At 39.5% G+C, this 25,840-nt stretch overlaps 2 protein-coding genes across 2 annotated transcripts; both read left to right on the top strand.

The window, feature by feature from the left end:
• The first annotated feature begins 3,193 nt into the window (after window positions 1–3,193).
• On the top strand, window positions 3,194–8,038 carry HCCS (holocytochrome c synthase). The gene is made up of 7 exons (XM_066325243.1): window positions 3,194–3,260; window positions 3,694–3,843; window positions 4,553–4,701; window positions 5,296–5,444; window positions 6,537–6,656; window positions 7,177–7,263; window positions 7,495–8,038. The coding sequence occupies exons 2-7, from the start codon at window positions 3,729–3,731 to the stop codon at window positions 7,691–7,693; spliced, it is 819 nt and encodes a 272-aa protein (XP_066181340.1). The 5' UTR covers window positions 3,194–3,260; window positions 3,694–3,728; the 3' UTR covers window positions 7,694–8,038.
• Window positions 8,039–16,180: 8,142 nt separating this feature from the next.
• RWDD3 (RWD domain containing 3) lies at window positions 16,181–23,403 on the top strand. Its single transcript, XM_066325244.1, has 4 exons — window positions 16,181–16,265; window positions 21,602–22,080; window positions 22,786–22,901; window positions 23,000–23,403. The coding sequence occupies exons 1-4, from the start codon at window positions 16,181–16,183 to the stop codon at window positions 23,112–23,114; spliced, it is 795 nt and encodes a 264-aa protein (XP_066181341.1). The 3' UTR covers window positions 23,115–23,403.
• Window positions 23,404–25,840: the final 2,437 nt, after the last annotated feature.

Raw genomic sequence — 25,840 nt, forward strand, 5'->3', positions numbered from 1 at the left:
TAAGTAAAAGAAGTGTTTTAGGAGAGTGAAGTATGAAGTGATCAGCATGGCTTGGTATCAACCACATAATGATTCAGTGTGCTATTTATAACTTCCTACTTACTGAAATTGAAAATATAAAAGCAAATAAAATATTCTGTATTGTATCTTTATTTTAATCTATATGTGGGATGTCAAATATTGTACTTGTCTTGTGGACAGGACATGCTTTTATGAGCCTATAAATATTTAAGTATATGAAAATCTGCACCCAAATGGAAGTTGTTGCATGTAAATTGTCTTCTAAGTTTTTAAATTTTGGTATTTTTAAAAATTTGCTAGGTTTGAAAGCAACATTTAAATATTAATACTAAGCTGTAATACAGAATACAAAATTTTGAATGCAATGTGGTTTTGTTTATAGTAATCCTATTCCAGATTCACGAGAAAAAAAATCCATCAAATCATAGGGGGAAGGGAAGAAAAGGGCTAATCATGAGCTCAACTATATAATTTGCACACTTAATATGCACACATCCAAATGTCCTGGATTTTTTTCTAGCATGCATTTACCAAACAGTGTTTTCTTCAATATTGACAGATACCTATTTATGTGGAATAAGCACAGCTAACCTGTTATAAAATCAAATTTGAAAACCTGTTTGGAACAAATGAGGTACAAGTTAGGCATATGAAATGGAGCCTGCAATTCAAAAATATTTGTATAATCTTCAATCTAAGAAGAAACTTGATGACTTTATCTAACTTATGTGCAGAGCAAGGACAGAAACTGTAGATTCTGCTAGACTGATATTTGGTAAATCTTGGCAATCTGGCTTGCAGTAAATTCTAATACTGTCACAAAATGTCAGGATCACATTATTAAATTCAACTAGTAATGTGACCTGGTTGTAGTAGCAATCTTTATTATGGCACAAGAACTTAAAAATGCAATATAACAATTCTGAAGATTGGTGATAAAAATAATCCATCATAGTAAGGTGAATTATTAAGTATTATGGGTTTAAATTTACTTTTTATTATAAGAAAGAATCTGAATTATTTGTTAGCATTTCAGTGATATTGTAAAGCATTTCTGTATTTTGTTTGAACAGTTTAGGAGCTTGCATAAAATGGTATTGGCTGATTTTTTTTCCCTTTGATATATGCAATAATGTCAATAAGCAATAAATTGCATGTTGTATGCAAGGTATTGGTACTTCATAATAAAGGAAAGGAACACAGTTTCTTATTTTGTGAAGTTTTCTTTCTTAATATGATAAAAGCTTATGTATCTGTAATAGGTGCATCATGAAAGAACAGTTTGGGCAGGGCTTCAATTCTGAAACAACTGGCTTTTATGGTATCTTGAGATTTCCTGCTGTATCTTATTTTAAAGAAGGCGAAGATGGGTGTATGAGGTCTGAGCACCACTGTTGCTCAGGGGGCTGGAATTTTGAGTGCTGAAATTTTATGTAGAACATCACTGGGGCCAAGAATGTAACTTAAACTGCAAATTTTTGTTGTGTATTGGGGAAGAACTTTTGTATTTGATAGCATAATTATGTTGTATTGTCTTGTAATATGACGTGTGCCAGGGCATAGGCTGGACAGTTTTCTGAAGGCTCTGGGGTTCAAGAGCTGCTGTTGTCAGCATATTGTAAATATGATGCACTACACAGTCCCTTACTGAATACTAAGATGGGCAGTTACGTTCATCAATATGGCAGTTCCTAGGTTCTGTATGTGCTGTGAACATAAGCATGGAAGCATGAATTGTGTGGTAAAGCCCACAGGTTTCTTTGAGCATCCTTAGAAGTTGCTGCGGTTTCATATCTTAACTAGCACTGGCTTCCAAGCAAAGGAATTACTCATGTTTCTTTGTCTTTTCTTATGTGTCATGCAATGCTTAAATTGTTAGAAGAAAACACAAAGCAGTCCAGTGTTTTTCTTTTATTCCTTTCATCTTTTGAAGGGTATTTAGTTGCATTTGTAAATTATATACCTAAGGTACTAATTTTACACTGCTAGTGTAGTAAACTACGCATTAACTAGTTGGTCTGTTAGCAAGTGAGTGGGAGTTTCTGGGAACAGACATTCTTTGGGGTCAGATGCTATATAGGTCAGATTTCCGACTGCTTGAGAAAGGACAATGGGGCTTGGTAGGAGCCTTTCCTATTGGCACTAGGCAGCTTTTAACACTGAATGGTGGAAAGGACTGAGCATGGCTGAGAACAAGGGGTGCCTTTCTGTGAGCCATTCTTAAAACGATGCATTCAACAAATCTTGCTTAAAGTGAGAGAACCATCATCTCTCCCTAAGACGTAGGAGATAGGAAGTATTTTGTATACCCACTTCTTTATCATACTCGGGTGTGCAGTTGCTTTTCATTTTCTCCCCGATTTTTTTTATTACTCTTCGTGTTCTTGCTGAAAACTTCTGTTTCTGTCCTCGTACTGGTGTGATAATTTTGCACTACAATTAAAAAAAAAATCAGTCTTTGCAATGGATATCTGTCGTATTTTTGAAGGTGGGCTACTGTAGTATCTTCTCTTGTTCTGCTTTTCTGGAGTTCACAGTGCAATATACCTATGGGTAGACTCTGTTTTATTGAGATTGAGATCTTGATGTTCTTTGTAAAGAAGGCTTTACATTGAGTAAAAAAAAATTGCTACATGGCTCATCTTACAGAGGGTGAAAACTATGATCTATACAATGACTAACAGTGCAGTTGTTGCTTCTGATGCACAGTGAGCTCCATCTTCTGTGTGTTATGCACGGGACTTCACAAATAGAGATAAACTGCATCTTCTGGCTTGGAAATAAGGCATTATTCTTAGGAAGTCTTAAAAGAGCTGTCATACTTTTCTTGGCTAGTTAATGTTCAAAAATAATCTTAAATAACTTTACTATCTCCGAAAGTTTAATATTGAAAAGGATACACCTTTACGGTATCGGTGCGTGCTGCTACTACGTTGTGGGTTCCTTCTATACCGAAGCAATTATTTGCGGTTGTAAGGGATGATGATTTTACAGACAAGCCCCCAGCAGGAGGCACGAGCCCTCGGTGGCGCAGGTGCCCGCGGCTCACCGCGAGCCTCGGTGCGCGGAGTTGGTGTCGTTGGCCCGTTCAGTCCCAGCTCCCGTCCCCGCTCCCGCGGCTCGTGCTGTGGGCGGGGCCCCGGCCGTGCCCGCCCTTCGCCGGGGGCGCAGGCGCGGAGCGCAGCCGCGGCGTGGCGAGGCGCTGGGGGCCGCGGGGAGGCCGGGCCGCGCCGGGCGAGGTGAGGAGGAAGAGGAGGAGGGTGCGGAGGATGTGCGGGGCGCGGCGGGGCGGCGGCGGCCCCGGGCTCCGCGGCGCTGGGAGGCGGCGCTGGGGCGGCGGCGTCGGCGGGCCGCGGAGAGCAGCGGGCCTGCCCTGACCTTGCGGGTCGGTCACGGCGGGGCCGGGCCGGGGCGCTCCGGGGGGAGCCGCTGCCCTTCACGGCGTGCGGGCACAGCCCCTGCCGGGGACCGTGAGGAGCGGCTGCGGGGGGGCGCGGGGCAGTCCTGGTAGGCCCTTGAGTTTTTGTTTGGGCTAGAAGCTTGTTACTTAAATCGAGTTTTTAGTTAATTTTTTTAATTTGTGGTGCAGCACTGCACCTGCAGTTGGCTTTCATCTTAATAAAGAACCTGTGTAGTTTTGTGTTATGAATGTTGTTTTCTTTTTTTTTTTAGAAATTTCATCTTAAAAGGCCCGGTGTGTAGAGGCCATGGGTTTGTCTGCATCCTCCCCGTCTGCTGCAGAGCAGTCACCAAATGCATCCAGGCGATATCAGACGGCATCTCCACCTTCAGAATGTCCCATGCATCAGGAAAAAATGAGGGGTAATCATGCTTGAAGCCTAAGTGAGCTAAACTCTGCTTGGAAACCAGACTCAAATATCTTGGGGTGGGGAGGGGGGGAGCGAGAAATTCTTCAAATGAACTTGAGGTTTTTGTTTCACACAAGTCATTCTCAAGTAAATTTCCGATAGGAGGAGTCACTTGTTCACTAGAACACTGTGCAAGCTGCTTTGTTTGTAGAGACGGAGGTGCGTACCGTAGGATCTGTGGGTCACTCGCAGTTGTCCCGTTTCACAGGGGCCCTACACATCTGTCCCGTGGTGTAGTACAGCCACAGAGGGTCAGGGAGCCCCCACAGAGATGCGGACTGGTTGTCACTAAAACCGTGCATCTGGAAAAGGGCAGCAGAAGGGTGGAATGAGATGAATGCCTGGAGAGGGGCATCAGCTCTTCTGTTGACTTAGTGAACGCACTGGGTCAGCTTCCCTGAGGAGATCTTAAGTACAAACAGTTCAGTATTGGGACCAGCATGGGGATAGGAAATGAGCATTCAAACACTACACGGGGAACTCTGATCCTATCGTGATTTTGGGTCCTGAAATGCAAAAAGAAAGCAGTTAAAACTGCTGAAAAGCTCAGAAGAAAGAATTAAATACCCATCTACATTTACATGAGCCTTCAATCGACTTTTCCATTTCATGCGTTAGAGTTTACATCTTGTAGCAAAATGTATGTTACTGTTGTGTTTAAGGTTGTCCAATGCACATGAAGACTGCTGATCACAGAAAAGAGAACACAGATGATGTTCCTGCACATCAAGAAAGAGCTTACGAGTTTGTAGCATGTCCTGTGAAGTCTGGTGCATATCAAATGAAAGATGACATAGATCCCAGCAATATGGTAACTTTTGCTTACTTTGCGTGTTTAAGTCTTGTTTCTTCTGAAGTGTTATACCCAAAAATGTGAATAGTGTTACTATTTAAGCTGAAAACTCTGGAAGAATTTTTTTTTTTTTTTTTTTTTTTAAGACTGGTTTTTCTCTTTTTGTGCAAATTTTTATTTGAACGAAGTTGCATCTTATTTAACATTGTGTTAAAATTTACCTCTGGTGGTTTTCCAGTTTTTAAATATCTTTTGCTCTATACTTACTACTTACATAAATGTTTTTAATGATACATTGGTGGATTTTAGTTTCTGTGTAATAGCAGTATGGTTGAGTTCTGATTAGCATCTCCAAGATTTCCTCTGACTTGCAACAAACATTGCTCTTTTGAAAGTTGAAGTTTACGCAGAAAGCTTTCCTGTGGTCATCTGATGACAAACTTGCGCAAAGAGTTCTGCTACAAAAAAAGATATTTTGGTAGACTTTAATAAAGGCTGAACTTCTTGATCTTTGTAGGAGTTGTCTGAAAAATGCTTTCATTTTTCTCAAACACTGTAACTTAAAAAAATGCTAATACTCTAGCTTGTTTTTGGTTCTCCTTGTTCTCCTAGATGCCTCCTCCCAATCAGCAGCCATCCCCAGGTCAACCATTTCCATTGTCAACTGTTAGAGAAGAGTCTTCCATTCCTAGAGCACATTCTGACAAGAAATGGGTCTACCCTTCCGAGCAAATGTTTTGGAATGCTATGCTAAGAAAAGGGTAAATAGACTCTGAATTATCAGATGTGTCTGTGAGCCTGGAATTCACGAACTAGTATCATTAGTTATTTGGGTTCTTTTGAGAGTTTGTGGATTTTAACCAGTAAATAATAAAGTAGCTCTTTTTAAAAAGTACTATTTTTATAAACATCTTTATTTTAAAGGGTTTGGTCTCAAAGGCCATGTGTCTTCTAGTGATCAGGAGGATGGTAAAAAATGTCAAGCAACTGACTCAGAAAATTTTCTTAAAAGTCCATGCACAGGTGTAGACAAACTTTGCATGACTGCCAACTTTTAAACTCAGTTGGTTTTGTGCTAATGCTGTAAAATGACCATAGAAGTTCTGTGTAAGAACATCTAACTTAGCAGAATTGCTAAAAATGGGGAAATTTGCAAGTAGATATTTTAGGTATTTACAAAAATTTAGTGTAGGCAAGACTAAAAATCCTCCTGTGCTGATGTTTCCTTGTTCTTTTGTAATGATTTGTTTGTCATTCTTAAACAGGTTAACTTTACAAGTTGTTTACTTTTGGAACAATGGTATTTCTTTTTTCTACGTGTCAATATGGTTCATAACACAATATGATATAAGCAGCCTGTATGGAACATACAAGTTTTGGTCCTGTAAACAGTGAAATGTGTTAATGTTAAACCAGCTGAAAAGCAAGCACACATGCAGTCAAAGTGCAGTATCAAGAGAGATGAAAAGTATTTCTGGGTGTTTGCAAAATGTATTGAGTACAGGACTTCTGTGCATTAGGAACACAAGTGGGATTTTTCCTAAGCATTTTTATGAATCCTGTGGATGTGGTGATGTTTGCACACTCTGATAACTTTCTGATCCAGTTAAGCTGTTAATTTAGCTATGTAGAATTTGTGGATCTGTGTGATGATAAGTTGGATAACCACACTTCTGCACAGAAAATGAAGTGGGTCTCAAGATGCTTAAGCAGATGAGCCAGAAGTTTGCATACTTGTCATGTGTCTTGCATACAACCTTAAATCTCGATTCAAAAGTTCTTCAGATAAAACCTAGGAAGGTGGAATAGTTATGCTGTAATGTTTATAAACTTTTCAAGTTCTTATTTTTTAGGTGGAGATGGAAAGATGATGACATAACAAGTGAAGACATGACCAACATTATTAAGATTCATAATCAAAATAATGAGCAAGCTTGGAAGGAGATTTTGAAGTGGGAAGCTCTACATGCTACGTAAGTACCTATGAAACATTGCATATGGAATATTTGTAATGACAAAGGTGCAAGTTGTAAATTTAGCATAACTAGTGTAAAACACTTTAAAAAACTGTTACTTTTTAGGTCAGCGTAGTCCCTGTTCCTACGAGACACAGACTAGTTAAGCATTTGGTATTACAAATTTTTCTCTGAAATTCCATGATGGTTTGTACACAGTAGTTAGTATTATGGTTTTCTATTCTTAATCTATTAAATCTGTGGATTAGAACTGCTTTGTTGACAAATGAGAACAGTGGTGTGGAGTATATCAGAGACATTTTATCATACCAGCAGTAAGTGCTGGCAGAAACTGAGTAACTTTTCAAAGCTTTAAAGAAAGGGAAAAAAGTTGGTTTATATGACTTGTAATTAATTTTTACTGTTGCTTTCTTCTACTCGGTTTCTCTGTTAATAAAATTACCATAGTGGTTTAATCATTGAAAATAAATCTGTGTTCAAAGATAAAAACTATTTTCCTTTTAAATTGTGTGCACAGGGAATGTCCATGTGGGCCGTCACTGATGCGTTTTGGAGGCAAAGCGAAGGAGTACTCACCAAGAGCCAGAATACGTTCCTGGATGGGGTACGTGGGTAGGGAAAAAGAACTTCTAGTCATATGGGAGGCTGGAGGAATGTGTCTGAAAACATGGTGTAGAATTAAAGATGTTTCAGAACAGGTACTGCAAGTTAGAATTGCCCGAAGATAGAGTACTAGTGGGATCTTACGGAGAAATAAATCTTGAACTGGACTTCCTCTCCCAGGTTCACAATGTCCATTAGAATACCTCCATGGGCTGTTCCCTGTCCTTTCCAGGTATGAGCTGCCCTTTGACCGGCACGACTGGATAGTTGACCGGTGTGGGAAGGAGGTGCGCTACGTCATCGATTACTACGACGGCGGAGCAGTGGATGAGAACTACCAGTTCACCATCCTGGACGTGCGCCCTGCGCTGGACTCGCTCTCGGCTGTCTGGGACAGAGTGAAGGTGGCCTGGTGGCGCTGGACTTCATAACTGCTCCTGTGGTGTGTACTCCAAAAGTAACCACTTTCCTCCTAGAGAATGGACGTGTCAATATCAGGACTTGAGACAGAAGTTCACTGCAGCTGTCATTGCTTTCATCGTCACCACTGTTCTTTGTGGGTGGGAAGGGAGGACAGGAAAAGCTCTTTTTGAGTACACCAATGCTTTGCGGTGTTTCAAATGGAATAATAAAGTTACAGTGGCAAAAACATGTATCTTAATTTTCTTAAGAACTGGGAAGCCTTTCTTACTTTGTCTCAGATTGTGCATAAGCTTGGCATCTTTTCATTTCATGATGTTGGTGCTGGTCAAAATACATTACAATTCTGATTCTGACTGGAGTTTTGAGTATTACTTGTTTAATTAAAACTGGAAATTCCATTATTTCACATATTTAAAGTGTTTGGATACCACCAAGGTGAATGAAGGGTAAAATATCTGGACTCTTTCAAATTACGTTTTATTCACACTATAAAGCCATGTATTTGTTTTCACATGGATGTTTTGCCTATTCAAATACATACTTCCTCAGAAAACTTCATTTAATCAGTTAAAGTAGTGTGCTATGAGTATTTCAAAGGTGTTATGTAGAAAAGGAGAATATACTCATGCCTTAATCTGCAATTTTTCTTGGAACAGAAGTACATCTGTTAGAAGCAGGAAATGAATATCACTTTTAAAACAGCATTTCTAAAATGACATAAAATTGGTATTTAATGGCTATTTATTTGAATATTCAGAAGGTAGTTTTCTGATGTAAGAAAATGCATTATTTTAGTATTTTCGTGTCTATTATGTGTGTCATGTAATGAATTCAGGACAGAGCTAAGCCTTATTTAAAGAGCCTCCTGCAGTGCATGTGTATTTGGCGTTCTGGCTTAATTAATAATATTTATTAAAATCCGTGTTTTTTATATAGTAAGGAATTGCACAATGGGGTGTGACTACCCAGTCACACAGTGAGTAGTGAGGTGCATTACAGGTGTGTACGTAAGTGGGCTAAAAGGGTATCAAAACTGCTGTGGGAGAAGGTTGATTGGAGTGTTTTCTAAGAGTGATGCATGGCGTAAAGATTTGATTATTGTTGGTGCTTAGTAAGGCAAACTTATTTAAAGTCTTCCACTGTAATAGCTTTAAGTTTGCACAACTCAGTAAGTTTCAGGTGCTGTGCAAAGCACTTTGGAATGGAATGTGAGAATAGCACATCGTAGCTTCTCCAATGGGGGAAGCTGCCTTCTTGAAACTTCCCAACCGTAATGGGAAACTGACTGTACATTTCATTGTCTGAAAGTGGCCTATATTTAACTGACATTGGAACCTGTTGTTTTTGGGTTTGTTTGGCTTCCCCCCTCCTTAATGTTTCAGGAAAGTCACTTCCCATTTAGGGAAGAATTAGTCAAGGAAGCTTTCTTACTTAAGAATTCTAATGATCACAAATAGTTCCCACTTCGGAGACGACTGTTGTGCATGGTAGGAATAAATATTATCCAGAATCCTAAAAGGAAAATCATGCTCTTACCCATATCCACTTTGCTTATTTTTTTTTCACCTTTTCAGTGGTTCATATATCTATATATCTATATCTATATCTGTATATATAGATATATGATAAAAAGGGAAGAAAAAAATATCCATGTAAATAAGCAATGTATGGATGAGACAGATGAAAAGTGAGTTTGTATGAAGCATATCTGACTCATGAAGGAACTGCTCTGGTCTAACAGTAATGATGGAGGAGTACTCTTTTTGGGGTGGTGGGTTGTTTTTGTTTGGGATTTGTTTGGTAGTTGTTGGTTTATGCATTTGACAGCTTGCTACAGTGTATTTCTCATAACAAAATATGGAAAGGCTACACCACTGTGAGGAGCACTTCAGAAGCTTCAAAAGCATGAGTTTGCTTTGTTGATTTCAGCAGTGTGATGTTGAGAGCATGGAAATGACAATTGCTGCTAAATCTGTGGAAACCGTCACAAGCCACTTCATGTGTTTGCTATCTCCTGTTACATTCTATCTTCCACAGATTCAAAATTGTTCTTCTTTGTGCTCTGTTAATGACATGTGCTACATTGTCATCAAACTAAAAGGAGAATCAAATAAATAAACTTTTCTTAACTTTGGTATTTGGTGATCATGCTTTTAACTGTAATAATTATTAAAATGAGCTTTTGCATGTGTCATATGAGATTCTAGTCTCTTACAACTAAAATCTTGCTATAGAGTATATATTTGATATTGTTCCTATGTATTATTTTATATTACTACAACTTAACTATTGTCACATTTACTCGTTTTTCAGGTGAATACAGAACCAAAACCCAAGGACTAAATTCAACTGTTTGCTAACAGCAGTTGTCAGAATTAGAGTGTATGACAAGAGATACATTCATCGTGAGTCTGGCTAACTTGGGAGGAATGCAAGGAAATTAAAAGAGATAAAAATTCCTAGAAGAGTGAATGAAAATAATTAATTTCTACAAGCAGTAACACTTAAGGAAGTAAATGGAGTTTCTTCTTTAGGCTTGGGTTTCTTGATGAATGATGCATAGATCTTAAAATTATTACAATTCCAATCTAAATTTGAATAACAGTGATTTAAATTGGGGTTTTTAATCCTTAGGAAGGATGTTTTAACTCAAAAACTATTGTTCAGGCTATATTAAAAGACATGTGTGTATATGCATAAATAAATACATTCATATCTTTTAAGTATGGAGAGTTCATAGACCGCAAGAAAGTAAAGAAGTGTCCTGATCAAGCCCTTTCAGGGAGTTCTGCAGTGACCTCAGGTTCCCAATCCTGGTCAGCTGAAAAAGAACCCAACATCTCAAACCAAGGTTAACCTTGTGCACGTCCCAAAGGGAAAATGTAGGCACCCACTAAAAAAGGCTGCTTCTATAATTAGTTCTGCACTTAGTTATCTAAAGTTCACCTGTGTTCTGCTTTACTGTATCAAAGCCCTGCTTCACCTATTGTGTTTGACTCTTGCAGATGAAACAAGTTAGGGGTGCCCTTCTAGCCTGCCCTGAAGATGAGTATTTAAGGATGTTGCAGTGCCCAGAAACTGCCCTCTCTGGGACTGGTGGAAAAGGGCTCCAGCATAACATTCCCTACTAATCAGGTCTTGGGTCATGCACATGCAGTCAGGAGTGGTTCTGACCTTTATTTCCTGGAGCAGGAAGCCATTCTGCGTTCAGGTATGGGTTTTGGCTGCTTGTGGTTGTGTCACTTCAGGCTGCATGCAGTCCCTCCCTTGCACTGGGGTGCCTGGCACTGCTGCCACTCTACCAGGGCACCAGACTGGGTGCTCTGCCTCCAGCACCCTCCCTGCTCAGTCACGAGGGACCAGCTCTGCTCTTCTGCAGTTTGTGCTGTTAGTATCTGGCCAACACGAGTGCTCCTGTAATTGGGCAGTAATTCAGAGGCTGATCTTTCTGGGATGCCTGGAGTTCCTGACTCTCGAGTCATCCTGTAACATTTTGCCTTTGCACGAAGTTTGGAAGCGGGAGCTGTAGCTCTTCTGTCACTCATTTATTTTTTTTTTCCCCTCTGTCCCCTAGAAAACACCTTTGCTCCTTCCTTTCATACTATGCTCATGGTCCTAGCCTCAATCCCTCTAAGAACTTTTCAGCTAAGCCTTAGAATTTCTGCCCTGCTTTCCTGTAGAAGAAAGAGACTGTGTTGCTGTAAGATGTGTCCATTCTTGATTACTGCTATTTACTACTGCCAAAGCAAAGTGTTCTGGATTACCACTTTTGAGTTATGAGGTGAAAGAGGCATGCTACTTTAGTGTTGAAATTCTGTCTAGTGTTTACATAATTTATTTACCGTCAAGACTTCAATGTGCTCTGTAAATTTCAAATCTCAAATGCACTGATGAATACTGTTCTGCTTTCAAAAGGTGTAAGAGTGACAAAGGACCTCTCAGTGCTCTAAAAATGGTCATAAATAGTCTGTCATCTTATGCACTCCCATTGTGTTTGTTCCGCTCTTGTATCAAAGTGTGGGGGAAGAACAGCTAATGTGCCAAATTGCAAAAGATGAAGGCAGATACATTGCTGCAGCTCAGCAGCTAAAAATGAACTGGCAGACTAAGAAGTGCTTCTTAATATTTGGGCTTTTACTGAAGTTTCTTTTATATAGAGGGTAGAAATGTCTCTTTCAGAACCATCACTTTTTAAAGACATCTGTTCACAATACTTACTAAATCATATGGCACCCTAATTCTGTCTCCTTTGCTTACACCTGGAGGAGAGTCCACGTAGTAAGGTTCCACAAGCCAATGTACTTGATGTGGAAGCTGAATGTACTCGATGCTAGATGTGCTTATCTCTTCAGTATCATACCCTTCCTTGCCCAACAAGTAACTTTATATGTGTTCTTTTTAAAATGTACAGGATTGCTGTGCAATTTTTACAAATGTTTAGTAGGCAGCTACATGCATTTTTACTCTCACTGAAAGAAAATACATTTTATTTATTATTCTACCTTTGTACGACGTAAATTGCATGCAAAGATCTTTATGCAGTGAATCAAGTAAGTATTGATTCTCTCATCAATGTTAGTATTAGGAATTTATGGTCATACTAGACATACCAGGTCATAAGAAGCAAACTTTTTAGTTTATACTAGATGGCTGATCACTTTTATGTGATTCTCCTTCAAGAAAAAAAATGACTTGTCAAACTCCTAAAGGAAGAATCTTATATTCTTCTATGAATGTGAGCGTTACATCTGTTTGATCATACTACTTGTACATCACACTGGCTAGAAACTTCTGGGCAGAGTGCTGGACTCCAAACCTTACCGTGGGGCCTTGAGCAGGTGTGAAATGACACGTTACCACTGGGGAGCTGCGGGTTCTGACAGCAGCTCCCCACAATATGGTTCTGCGTATTTGCAGTGTAGGTACAGATCTTTGGTCGGACACAGAATTAATCCAATTTTTAAAAGATTATGTAAATTTATTGGAAGTTTTAGGATAGTTCCTAGGCTTCATTAAGAAAATGTTAAAATATTAGATTATTTCTTTTGCTGACATTCAGTTTGGACCATGTCCTCTCTCATAAAATAGAAATCATCACATTTGTTTTCTACATATTATGGCAAAAAAACCCCCAACCCTTTTATGGTTTTTTTCCCAATGTTTTGCCAATTTTGTGGTAACTACATTAAATTTCAGCTATTTTGCTAACATGCTGCTGTTCTTGCCTTCAGCTTCTGAAGACTATGACCCCATAAACCTCCTGTCTGCAGAGATAGCTAATGCTTTAATTGATCATTAGTACACTTTCAAAATGAGTTTCCATCTGCCAAAAGATTAAGTGTCTCAGGGAATTGACTTAGAGCAGTTTGATGCATGGAGGATAAATGCAAGTGTCTTTAAAAGCACTGCTAGATCACAGATCCTTGAAAAACTTGCTTCTAAAATACTTAAAAGGAAAAGTAATAGAAAAGGTTTTTCCTCTGCTTTGTTTTTCCCTCAAACTAAAAATCTTTTCAAAATCTCATATATCAATGAGAATTTGTTACCTCATTTTCAAGAACTGAAAAACAAAAATCTCATGCAAATGTTGAATTTAACCTTACAGCAAACCATGCAACTTTTGGCAGCATTAATTTGCAATGTAATTTTTTTGTTAAGTGAGTTTATTTCAACTGTAAAAAAATAGAAAAAAAAAAGAAATATTTTTCATTAGCTGTATTTAAGAATACTGGGGGGAAAATACTTCCATGCTTTATCATGTATTTTCACAATTACTGGGGTTGCTTCTCTTTCTGTTTTCTTCAAGAATTTGCCTCTTAGTTTATTTGGAGAGATTTTTACAGGTTTCCTGTTGGTTTCTCTCTGCCATTTTTGTACAAGCAACTTTGGGTAAGATTTCTACCATTGCAGTAACACTTAGAGTTGTTATTAGAGAAATGGTAGCTTCTTTCTCAGGTCTCTGAAAAAGCAGTGCTGTTTACTGAGGTAAGGACAGTTCTGACTGGTAAGAATGCCATTCTGGCTGCATTAGAGCTGGCAGCACTGTTGTACCAGAAAATAAGGGCACTGCAGCTGTCCTGCAGCAGTGCCAAAGGGCAGAGGTGGTTTGTGCTGCACTGGTCAGCTGTCACCTTCGCTGTGGTTATGGGTTCCCCATTAGTCATTAGTGTTGGTCTTGTGAGCCCCAAATGGGCAACTGCAGTGACTTCTAGACTGCCTAGCGGTCCTTTAATGCCTTCTGGAGGATGTGCTTTTAGCACTGCCTGCAGTTATGATCGAGGAGGTGCAAAGGGGCTGGCATGGCGTTGATGGTAAAAAGATACAGATGGATGTTCCAAATTTACTTTGTTTCCAAATATCTGTCTACTCCTCTGATTTGCCGATCAGGTTAGGAAAAAACTGGTCTAAATGCACCATTTAAATATATATTCACTAGTGGTTGTTGCCACAAACCCTAATTGAGGCTGTAATAATAGTGAGTGGAAGGCAAAGGAAACTGCTTTTGCAAGTGACACTGGGAAGATTAATCTAACCTATGTATGAAAGGTTGCATTCTGCTTGCCTTGTCAGGCAAAGTGGAAGATACTGGTGGCGCAGTCATTTTGTGACAGGATGTTGGAGTTGGTTTAATGTAGGCTGACTAAACAGCGAGACCTTTCTTTTTTGAGTTTATTTGCCACGTGTTGATGGGGAAGTATCCATTTAGAGAATAGGACTAAAATTCTATCAAATCCTTCAATGCTTGAAGAAATAAAGAAAGAGGGATAATAAGATCTTGACTTTCAATTTCATAATAATGCAATATGAAAGCCAGATTGTAACTGTAGATGTTCATTTTAAATTTAAATATTTAGCATTTTCAGTTGTCTGTGAATACACGAAAATTTATTACATTAAGATGGAATTTAGATCTTTGACATGACGCTGATATTTTCATAGAGTGAAAAATATCAAGCTGACATTATACTGTCTCATTTGATGACTTCCAAATGTCAGAGTGCAGTAACTTATTCATGGGGACCTCCATGTCTTGTGATAGTGTCAATTCAAAAGACATTTACATCGACTTTTTTATTTAAACGTGTAAAATGGAATATGCAAAGTGGCAGAGGAGAAAGGGGAAGGACTGGGCAAGGAAGCTCTTAATAATAGAATGGAGGCACTTCTAAGGCTAATTTCCACCACTGACTTCTTTCTGACAGCGGCCTGGCTGTGCTGCTCCCTCCCAGCATCTTCCTCCTCCCCTGCTCAGCCACCTCATAGTTCTTGTTATTTCAACACAAGTTGGGGGGTTAGAAATAGAAGGATATACTCTCCTATAAAGTAACCACCCTCAGTTCTTGTTTTCAAAAGTGATTTTGTAATAATAAAAGATACTGGATGATTTCTTCTGGGAGTTAATTGATGTCTGTATAACTTAGATCAAAGTTAAAAGCTTGAGTTATAAGATATCAATATAACCTGATGTATCTGTATAACCTGATATCAATATAACCTAAATCATGACTTTTTATATATCTATATAACCTGATACCTATATAACCTGAATCATGATGGTTTATACCTATATAACTTGAATCATAACATTTATACTTATATAACCTGATATAACTAACTTTTAATGTAATGGCTCGTATATGGTTAACTAGCTGCTTAATGCTGAATAGGCAAAAAAGAAGAAAAATTCACCAGGTGGATAGCTTTAGAGATAGATAAGTATAGTACTAATGAAAAATTGGCAAGTGAAAAGCCAATTACCTGCAAAACAAAGAATTTAGGCTGGTTAAGATCAGACAGACCAAGGAACACTGTAATTGCGCATAATCTGAAGACAAAGTTGAAAAGTTCAGGTGCGAAGATGACCTTGGAAGCCTTCATCCAAGACTCCTGACAAGCCCCGAATTGGGGAGACACAAACATAGTGTACGAGAACTAATAAACGCGAGATCATACTATGTAAATTACTTCTAGACCATATGTGATGATGTTTTAGTGACATGGTGATATTAACCAATACTTAACTGTGTAAGTATAGCACAGCACGTGACAAAGGTGGGTGCATTAAGTGGAGATATCCCCCTCACCCCCAGCGCTGCAATAAACAAATACCTCTCTATAGACACCGGTGTGAGGGGATTTATTTCCAGCCGATCTTTTGGGCATCAGAATGGTAACTGTTGGCAGTGCACAACCTCAGTGTGAGGGCTGGTAACAGGATTGCGAAGCTACTGTAGTTGATTACAAGAAACATTATTTTATATTCTAGTAACTCTTCGTGCAGGGGTCGCGTACAACCCGCGGCCGAGCCGGCTCTTGCTCCCTGCGGGTCAGACACATATAAAGTTACTTGTGGGCGCAGGCCGGCGCACGGAGCCGCGGCCGCACGGAGCCGCCATTTTGTGTTCCCCGCGGCGCGGGCCGGCGGGCGGCGCCCCCTGGCGGCACTGGTGCGGGCCCGCGGCCGGCAGGGGGCGCGGCGGCGCGCGGCGGCGGCCATGTCGGAGCTGGCGCGGGAGGAGCTGTCGGCGCTCGCCGCCATCTACTGCGAGCAGGGCGCCTGCGAGGTGCTGGCGGCCTCAGGTGAGGCGGCCGCGCTCTCTGCCCGCAGCCCGGGCTCTCCCCCGGCCCCGCGCGGCGGCCCGGCCCGGCAGAGCCCCGGGAGGAGGCGGTCCGGGCCGCTCACGGCGGCGCTCAGCCCGCGGGGCAGCACGGGCTCAGTCGCTCGCTGCTGTCGCTTGTGGCGTGTCCCTGCCCCGGCGGGTGTCTGTGCTGCCGGCCTCGCCCGGGGCACGGAGCCCAGCGGGCCCCGCTCCCTTATAGTTAAGGACCTTCTCAGTGCCCTGGGGCCAGCGACGGGCAGCGCTGGGAATGGGCTGGCTGTTCTCTAGTAAACGATCCAGTGAATCTTGTACGCGTTAACAAGGCCAGGTATTTATCCGGTAATACTGAGTAAGGGTACAGCTGTTGCAATGCATGAGAAGCGTTGGGTCATCTCCGGGTTTTTCTGGGATAAGCTGACAACCTGGGCACTGTGACGTGCCAGATGTTCTCCTGCTTCCACAAGATGTGCACGGCTGTAGGTTCTACACGGTATTGAGGCTGATGTGTCGTGTCTGCTGTGGGTGGAATGATCAGGTCTGTAGTACTTGCTCCCGTCAGCTGCTGGATGCTGTGGGCAAGGAGTGCAGGGTGTGTAGATGCCTTCATGGTTTCCCCACCAGCCATGGTGGCCACTGATCAGAACATAGTATTAAGAGATGGCTTTTATCAGTCTGTGCTGTACGATGCTGTGAAGATACCCCTTTAGCAAGGGACAATAAATCTTAGTAGTTCCAGTGTACAATAGCAGCTCTGTCAGGCTTAAATGTCAGGTATGCAAGTGTTGGTGTCTGTTCAGATCCAGACCATTAGTAAATTTTGCTTAGTGCCCACCACAGATGTGACAACTCCTAGGTATTAGAGAGAGATACACATGCACATATACACACAGAGTATGCCTGTATGGTGTAGCACAGGTCCCTGGTGTCTGGGAACTGCTGAGGAGTGGTGGACAGGGAGCAGCTTCCTGCTGGTTGGACTGCAGTGAAGTCCTGGGGAATGCTGCTAAAGATGGATGTAGTGGTCTGCTGTCAGATTTTGTCTGCACGTGTAATGTATTCAGCCCTAAAGAACTGGGCCTTGATAAGGTAAAGTTTTTTTACTATGAGAGTGACGAGTGCTGGAGGCTGCTGGGAGAGTTTCTGGAATCTCCCTCACTGGAGATATTCGGAATACCTGGATATTGTCCTGGGCAGTTGTCCTGTTGTAGGTGACTCTGCTTGAGGTTGGATGAAGGCATTGGTGTCTGCAGGGAACACAATTAACCACAGTAATCTAAAACCAGAATTTTGTATCTAGATACATCCAGCACACCTCCTGCTCCAGTGCAGGCATGTAGTTCTGCCATGTTATTTTTTAAATTGACATTTAGGGTTATATTTTTAAAATATGATTGATGAAATGTTTCAACTGAGCTTTATTTTTAAGTGAAAAAATTCAGGACTGTTATTTTGGGCATAGTTTGAAAAAGCAGTATCCAGGCTTATCAGATGTTAATTTTAAAAAACGTGAGCATATCTGAACATTGAATATACACGTCTGTTCCTCAAATCTGTTAAGAAATATAGGCACATTCTTCTCTGTGCTTCATATATGTAAAAATGATTTTGTGTTTATAAGTTACCAGAATCTAAAAGGTTTAGAAATTTTCCTGGACATAAAGTGAGGGGACACAAGGGCACAATGGGAGTAGGCTATTTTATTTATATTGATGTTATGTGGTCTTGGAGGGCCTTTAACCAGGCTGTGGTCATGATGTGTTAGGATGAGGTGTATTTGATTGGTTTACATAGTTTTCTGCTGAAATTGAAAAGATTATTTTACAACAATGATTATTGGTATTTTCATTACTCTTGGAATTTACTTTTTGGAATTTACTTGCAGAATCTCTAGTCAGTCTGCAATTAACTTTTGCACCAGTCATTAGCTTACATTTGCTTTTTTTCTTCAAACCATGTAAATTTTCATTGACACACGGTGCACAGACATAACTTCCTGGAAAACTGTTATGTTATGCAGTCTCTAAGACATTAAGAGTAATTTGTGTGTAGATCCATGGGATCAAAAAGGAGGCCATTGGGGATTCATGGTTTTGAGGAATGTAAGAGAGTGCTTTTATAGGTCTCTTGGTATGGTAAAAACTTTGGCTTTTTGGAATTGAACAATGAAGTATTCAGAATGTAAAATGTGTTTTTATCAAAATCAATGTGTGGATGAATTTAAATAAACTAATTACAGCATATCTTTTTTGCCTTACATATCTATTTGTAAAGATTAGTGTTACAGATAGAAATCCATAATTTAATTGTTAATCTCTTCTCTTTTGGTCTGTTCACCAAGCTTGCTATAAAAATATATTTAGATATTCTAAGCTTGTACATTAGTAGGTGCCGTTTTCTGAATTTAAAAATAGACTGCATGTGTTGCATAAAATGCCTTTGGGCAGGAGAGGAGGGGGTATCTGTCTGGTTGACATGGAACATAAGAAAAAATCTGAAGTATGCTAGAGCTAAATATACTGATAAGCATGCAGCTATGGGGGAAAATGAGTTAAAATGTATTGAGTTTAGTCTGATTAGCACAGTAAATGCCAGCAGAACAGTCATACCCAACCTTTTATTTCAGAAATAATCACCGTGTTGCTGTGAAGACAACTCGGCCCTTGTAGCATGCGCAAACAAAGGAAATATTTCTTTGGAGCCAGGTTGCGCAGGGTGCCGGTGGTTTGCTCTTTGTTCTGCCAGTGTCTGCAGCGCTGGTGCAGAAAATGGACGCTGCAAGGTTTAAATAAACTTCAGATGTTGTAGCCCTGCAAAGGTTTTGAACTGATTATTATTTTTAAAAGTAAGTCTGAAGCAGATGTAAATGAGCACGACTGGGCTTTAACTGATGGCTCAGGGTGATACACCTTGGGATGCGAGGCTGTTCTGCTTCCTTCAGATTAGTTCATCACAAGGAAAGGTGTGAGATTTTTGCAGGTTTAAGAATAAGATCGCTGCAGCAGGAGGCCCTTGTGAAAGGGGCAGGGTTAGTCTGTCTGTCCCTCTGTTACTTCTGAGTTGGTGAGATCTGTTGTGACAAGCTTGTGAAAAAAATCCTAGGAGGATTATCAGAAAAGTAACATGTTTTTCTGTTACTGTAATTAAGCTGGTGATAGAGTAGTATTTTTCTACTTATATAGGCGGTGCATTTCAAAATCTCTTGACAACATAGTTTAAAATGAAGTGATTGACGGGCAGGAGGACAATAATGCTCGCCCCATTCACACCTGGTGGGTGTACCTGGTGGGGCTGCCCTGGGTGGGGGCAGCTGAGGGACATGGGGCTGTGCAGCACTGTCTGGTGTGATGGTCATGTGTGCAGACACCTCTGTGGTGGCCAGGAGGGTGCTGGGGGCCCCAGGAGGTGCAGGGCAGGTTTTCTGCCTGTGATCATGTGTGCTGAGCCTGGCATAATGGCAGAGGAGCTGCTGCTGCTGGGGCCCAGGAAGAATCACTTGTCAAGCACAAGAAGACAGATTAGGAATGGGAAGGCCTGAGGTTCTTCTCTGTAGCTACTCTCCATGTGCAAGGGTCTCTTCCAAGGCTGGTGTTTTTCTGAGGGATACATTTGTCTTGAAAGTAGTCTGGAACCTTTGATAGGGTCTTGGAGGATTGAAGACAAACTCCTTGGTGGGAAATGACTTTTTTGACATGTGGTGCCTATAGGGTGTTATTTCATTGAATTCACTGGAATTATATCTACTGTTTTCATCACTGGATTTGACTCTTAGATAGTGATGGTCTGGAGATCCTTGGAGACTTCTTTATAGTACTGCTAGAATTTGATTGTTGGGTTTGCAGGGTTTTCTGATTTTTATTTTGGGACTTCTTTGACCTTGAGAGTTTGTATGACCCAGGAGAGAGGTTTGGAAACAAGTTCTTGGATAAGCCCTATAAAATACTTCTGTCTGTCCAAGTAATTTTTAGGTTCTTTCACTTTTTTAATAGGTTTCAAATATAAAATCATACATTTGATATGAGAGGCACTGTGAGAGGTTGGCATCAGCAATACTAATCAAATATAATTCATCTGACTGTCATGTGAAGGAAGGTAAGGTAAGGTAGAGGGGGAAGAGTGCAAGTCACTTCAAAAGACCTGCTCTGAAACTCATCTCTCCTCTAATCTGCCTTTCAAATCTGGCTTCTCTTGCCCTCATAGAGTGAATCAACCTGACATTTTAGCAATTTTTGAAAGAAAAGGGTTGAAGTGTTTAGAATGCATCAAAGGGGTGAAGCAGAGAACATCTGAAGAAGATCATCTTTTGTCTGATTGATACCCTGTTACTTCATGGCAGAGGAGTGAAAGTAGGTTAGGTCTTTGTCCGTGCTTTTCACTTTGTCAAGTTCTGTATTGTTTTTTCTGTGAAACTTCTACTTAAGAAGGTTTTATTTCATGAAACACTATACATAACTTTAATATTAAGCATCGTTAATTATATGATTTATCAGGATGATGTAGTCTTTAGCCTTTCCTGCTGCATACTGAATGTATCCTTTTCCCTCTGAAAATCTATTCTTAAGTTAACCTACAACAGATTTGGAGCAGATACGAAGATACATAACATACATTAATATGAGTACATGCATATTTATATATGTACTATCAAGGGTCAGGTGTCCAACAGAGATGTTTTCCTTATGTCAGTCCAACTGTTATAGAGGAGTTGGCAGAAAAAATTTAAGCATATTTTCTCTGCAAATTGTAGGGAACAAAGAATCTGACTTCTTTCTTTCCAAATCTCTACTTAGTGTGGAACTGATTTTGAATGATTGTCTTAAAAAATACGTGGTGCAAGTCTGTTTGCCTCGCATAATAATTGATGTTAGAAGTCTTACAGATTTCTTTAGGAGCAAACTTAGGGTAGTGCTGAATCCATCCAGAAAAGTCTGTATTTTCAGTTGTCCTTGCTTTTCCTTGCTTTTGCTATTGAGCTGTGGAAGCTGAGTTATGTGTTTGAGAGAGACAATTCTTTATTACTGGCTTGTCTAGACTTTGAAAGAGCCAAAAGATGTGAACACTTTTTAGAATGTGTTAATAACTTTCCTTCTACTATGTTATAGAAGTGTTTCATTTCAGGATTCCCTGCAGGTATAGCTTGAGCCATTGGTTGCAAGCCCACACCCTGCAGGGAAAAAAAAAATCACTCCCTCATATTTTATAGGAGATGTCAGTTATTTGAGTTGAATTATTTGAGTTAAAGAAAATAACATGATTTAATTATATATATGTATTCCAACCTCAAACTGTTAATGTTTATTTTTTCTATGTATTTTCCAGAGACACATGGAATCTCATTTAGAATTCAAATCAGTGTGAAAGAACTGCTGGATAAAGATATACTTTTAAAGCTTTTATTTCATTTACCAGTCAGTTACCCATCAACTCTACCGGATATTTCTGTTAACTCAGACCAGCTTACAAGGGCCCAGTGTATGGATGTGAAAGAGAAATTACTTGAACAAGCAAAGAAGCATCTTTCTGAACCCATGGTACACAATCTGATTCTTTGGGTGCAGCAGCATCTTAAAGGTGTCATTAAGCAATCAGCAACAGTTTGCAATGAAAAAACTACTTTGTCAGAAGGAACAGAAGATGGTATCTGGATGCTCCTTTTGCATTTAGATCACATGAGAGCAAAGGCAAAATATGTGAAAACTGTGGAAAAATGGGCTTCAAATCTAAGGCTGACTGGAAGACTGATGTTCATGGGCAAGATAATATTGATTCTTCTTCAGGGTGACAGGAGCAGCATTAAGGTGCAGGAACAATGAATGTTGACTAGTTCTATCGATTTACCACTGAAACCTCCGTGTCTGAATATTTTATGTGTGTTTTTAAGTTGAACAATTTTGGAAGCAAATTGATCATTATGAGAGTAGGAAGACCCAGCAATTTTATTCTGTATTTAAGAAAAAGAGGGTGTTCTGTTCTGTCTACAGTGATACCTGTAGACCTGTGCCCTGTATTGTTTTGCTTCCCGCTGGAATTATACCCCCATATCCCTTTGTTTCTTGACCTTGATATGCCTAGATTCAGTTTCCTGCATTTCCCAAATGCCCCAGAAAGTGGAAAAAAAAATGATGAGGCATTTATAACAGGCATATTTCTAACTCACTGCTGTCTCCTTCCTTGACTTAAAACCACATGGTACTCCTAGTGCATGCCTGGGCTTCGAAATTCTTGTCTGTGTGTACAAACTCCCACTGCCTTGGGTGGGTATTGTGGTGATGTTGGAGGAAAAGGATTTGGCATTTTTAACTCCTGTTCTCTTAATCAGTTAGGCCTGCTTAATTTAAAAGTGACCAATAGAAGCAGTTGTGCACTTTTTGGGATGGGCACTTTCAAAGTTTGATTGCTGTGTTCTGAAAAAAAGACTACATTTTGAGTGAGCTTTTGCATTTTACTAAACTTTGGAAGTACTAGGTGACATTTAATATTTTGTGATTTTTTTTGTCATTTAGGAGTACCTGATTCTTCAGAAAACTTCTAAGGTAGATGTGGACTCAAGTGGAAAGAAATGCAAAGAGAAAATGATGAGAGTACTGTGTGAGACAGAAGTACAGTCACAGCATAAAAGGTATAATTTAATACTGTTGTGGATAGAAAAGTAACAGAATCGATAATTACATTCTGACAAATCCAGGCATATTCATGAGTTTCCCTTTTACAATGTAGGTTTCAGACGTTTGAAGTCAAAGAATATTCAGCACTGGAGGAGCTACAAAAGGAATTTGAAACTGCAGGACTTACACCTCTTTTCTCTGAGTTTGTGCCTCCTCTGTTAAAATAAAATTAAAAGAGAGCACTGGACCTTTGACCAAAGCAATAGTTGACTGCAGATGCTAATGGAAGATAAAAGGACTAATGTGGCAAAACAATGTTGAAGCTTTTCTGCAAAAAATACCAGTAGTAGTCATACTGTTGCAAGAATAAGGCAATTAATGCATTAAGAACTGATATTTTGTTGACATTTATGTATTAATAATTTTTTCCAAGCAATGTGATGTTGACTGTGATAATTGCATGGCAAGCATGAAAGATTGGGAAGAAATAATGTTAATAAAAAATTCTCCTAGTCAGACTCTGTTTTACAGTCCCTGTTTTTCAATGTTCTGTTTCTTCACTCTCGTGGTAGAATTTGTTGATAATGGCCTGTTAGAAAGCATCATTAATTTTGCTTTGGAAGACTGTATGAAGATATTTCCATAAAAAACATAGCAAACACACATTTGAATATGTGAGGACAGCATATACTTAATATCCCTTAGGAGTTCATCTGCTAATTTTTCATTCTCCCTTTAATTGACTGTACATGCTAGATGGTTGATTTGAAGAAAAAGCTCATGTCACTTGGGGCCTGAAAAAACTTAGAAGTGTCTTTTTGAATTTTAGTTTTTATTCTAAAAAATTTATAAAAAACACCCACGTGGAGGATTTAAATTGATAAAAAGCTGAGGTAAAGCCAATTGTAACATTTTCTTTGATAGTTTACAGATGTCTTTTTGCACTTTATCTGTTTTTACAGTCTGTGCAGCTTTAGATTGCTTGATTCAATTGAACTGTTGGAGCAGTATATATACAGACTTCAGTCTTCCATCCTTCAAGGCTTCTGCCAAGTTGTTTATGTTTGTTTGTTTATTTGGATTTTTTTGGATTGGTCACTGGTCTTGGCCAACCTGTAATTTTTTTTTATCAGTAGTCTGTGTATTACATCTGTATAATGTTACAAATGACATGCATAATTTTATGAATTGGGCAAGTTCTGTTTACCTAGGGAGGATTTGGTATCTGTTTATTATGTTTATTAATGTGTGTCCTTTGGTTTCTATTTTACCTGAAACCATTCTCTAACAAGACTAGATAAATTATCCAGCAATAAAAATTTTGTGATCATGAGTTTCTTAGTAACTAGCACTGCCATTTGCCATTTCAGTGTAGCTAAACCTGTGCTTTACTGCTCTCTAAAATTCAGTCTCAGAAGCCAAATGTCTCGTGTTCTGTAATTAAACAGATTTGATCAATTCAGTGTAAACTAATTTATTTCCATTGTACTGGGGGAAGACCAGTACAATTTGTTTAGTTCTGAAAGTGTGATTTGGCAAATCATTTCCTGATTTCCTGTTTCATGCTCAGACCATGAGATCATACCTCATTCTTTATGTATTCTAGAAAAGCAACTGAAGCAGACTAGGAAGATTTTTATGTTTTACTGTTTGAGATACCAGATGCATAAAAGGTTGTAGATGGTTTGAAAGTTTCTGAAGTTTTTCAGGAGTTTAGTGTTTTTCCTAATACAGAGTGTCTCAAATATGTATGTTGCATGTTATTTTATGTACTCAGCTAATTTACTGAGATAGTAGCAAAGTTCTTTTTAATGAGTCTTTAGTATTTACCACATACAGTACTTCAGGCTCAGTAGAAAAGAGACTGTGTTAAACAGGTTTTACAAATCTGTTCTATGTTATTTTGAAATGGATTCCTGAGAGACAGGAAATCTAATTTTCTATCATTTTAAGTGCATGTGAAGATGAATTCTTACTTTTACAAAGAAGACTAAAACTTTAAAATATTAAAATAGCGTGTATTTTAAGTTACAATTTGCAGAATTTGAGCTGGTCTCAGCTAAAATATCTGTTGAAAAATTGTGTCAGTGGAATTTAAAGTTTTGAAAAGCTGCAGAGGGTCGGTCCTTGTACTGTGTGACAGATCTGACAAGTGTCAAACTCAAGAAAAGGCCTATGCATGTACAGCATAAGAGAACACAATCAGTATCTCTTGCAAAACGAAATGTTGTAAGATTTTGCCAGATGCATTCTAAGTCTGTTGATTGTAGGAATCAGGTTGAATGGCATACCTACTTGTGTGATCTCAAAATGTGTGTGATTTCAAAAATAATTGGGGTGTAAGTTGAGATCATCCTGCTTGCAAGATTAGATGCAGACTTAGTGAAGTTTTCCTCCCTACTAGAAAAGCCCTTTGTGGTATCACTGGTTGCCAGTTGCACTTGAATTTAAACCCGTGTATTTTTTTGAATTTTATTGCTTGATGCCTTCTTGGTCAACTATTTGGCCAGACCTGGCATTCTGCAACAGCCAATTAAAAAGTAACAGTTGGATAAGTTGCAGCTCTCTCCTGATCTGTGCTCATGTCTCTGCCAAATGAAGTCGTTGTAAGAAGCTATGTTTCAGGAGATGGAAAATGCAGTTTATACAATGGATTTTTACCGTAGTTGAATTTATGATTCACTACTCACACTGGGCAAATCCACAAGTTCACTGTAGGAAAGGACTACAGTTTATAGCTTGGTTTGATGTGCTTCAGGAGAAATACAAATCTGATCAGCTTGATACAGTTCAGACAGCAGAGAACATGAAAACTGATGTCAGTCTGATTGTGTTAAAGCAAATGCTTTTGCCTACCTATCAGTCAGTAACTTGTTTTGAAGGGTAGGAGGATATCTTGTGTTCAGACAAGTAAACAATATTTTTAAAGGCTGTTCTTGGAGAAGGTTGTTGC

The sequence above is a fragment of the Sylvia atricapilla genome, chromosome 9, assembly GCF_009819655.1.
Source record: "Sylvia atricapilla isolate bSylAtr1 chromosome 9, bSylAtr1.pri, whole genome shotgun sequence".
Classification (NCBI taxonomy): domain Eukaryota; kingdom Metazoa; phylum Chordata; class Aves; order Passeriformes; family Sylviidae; genus Sylvia; species Sylvia atricapilla.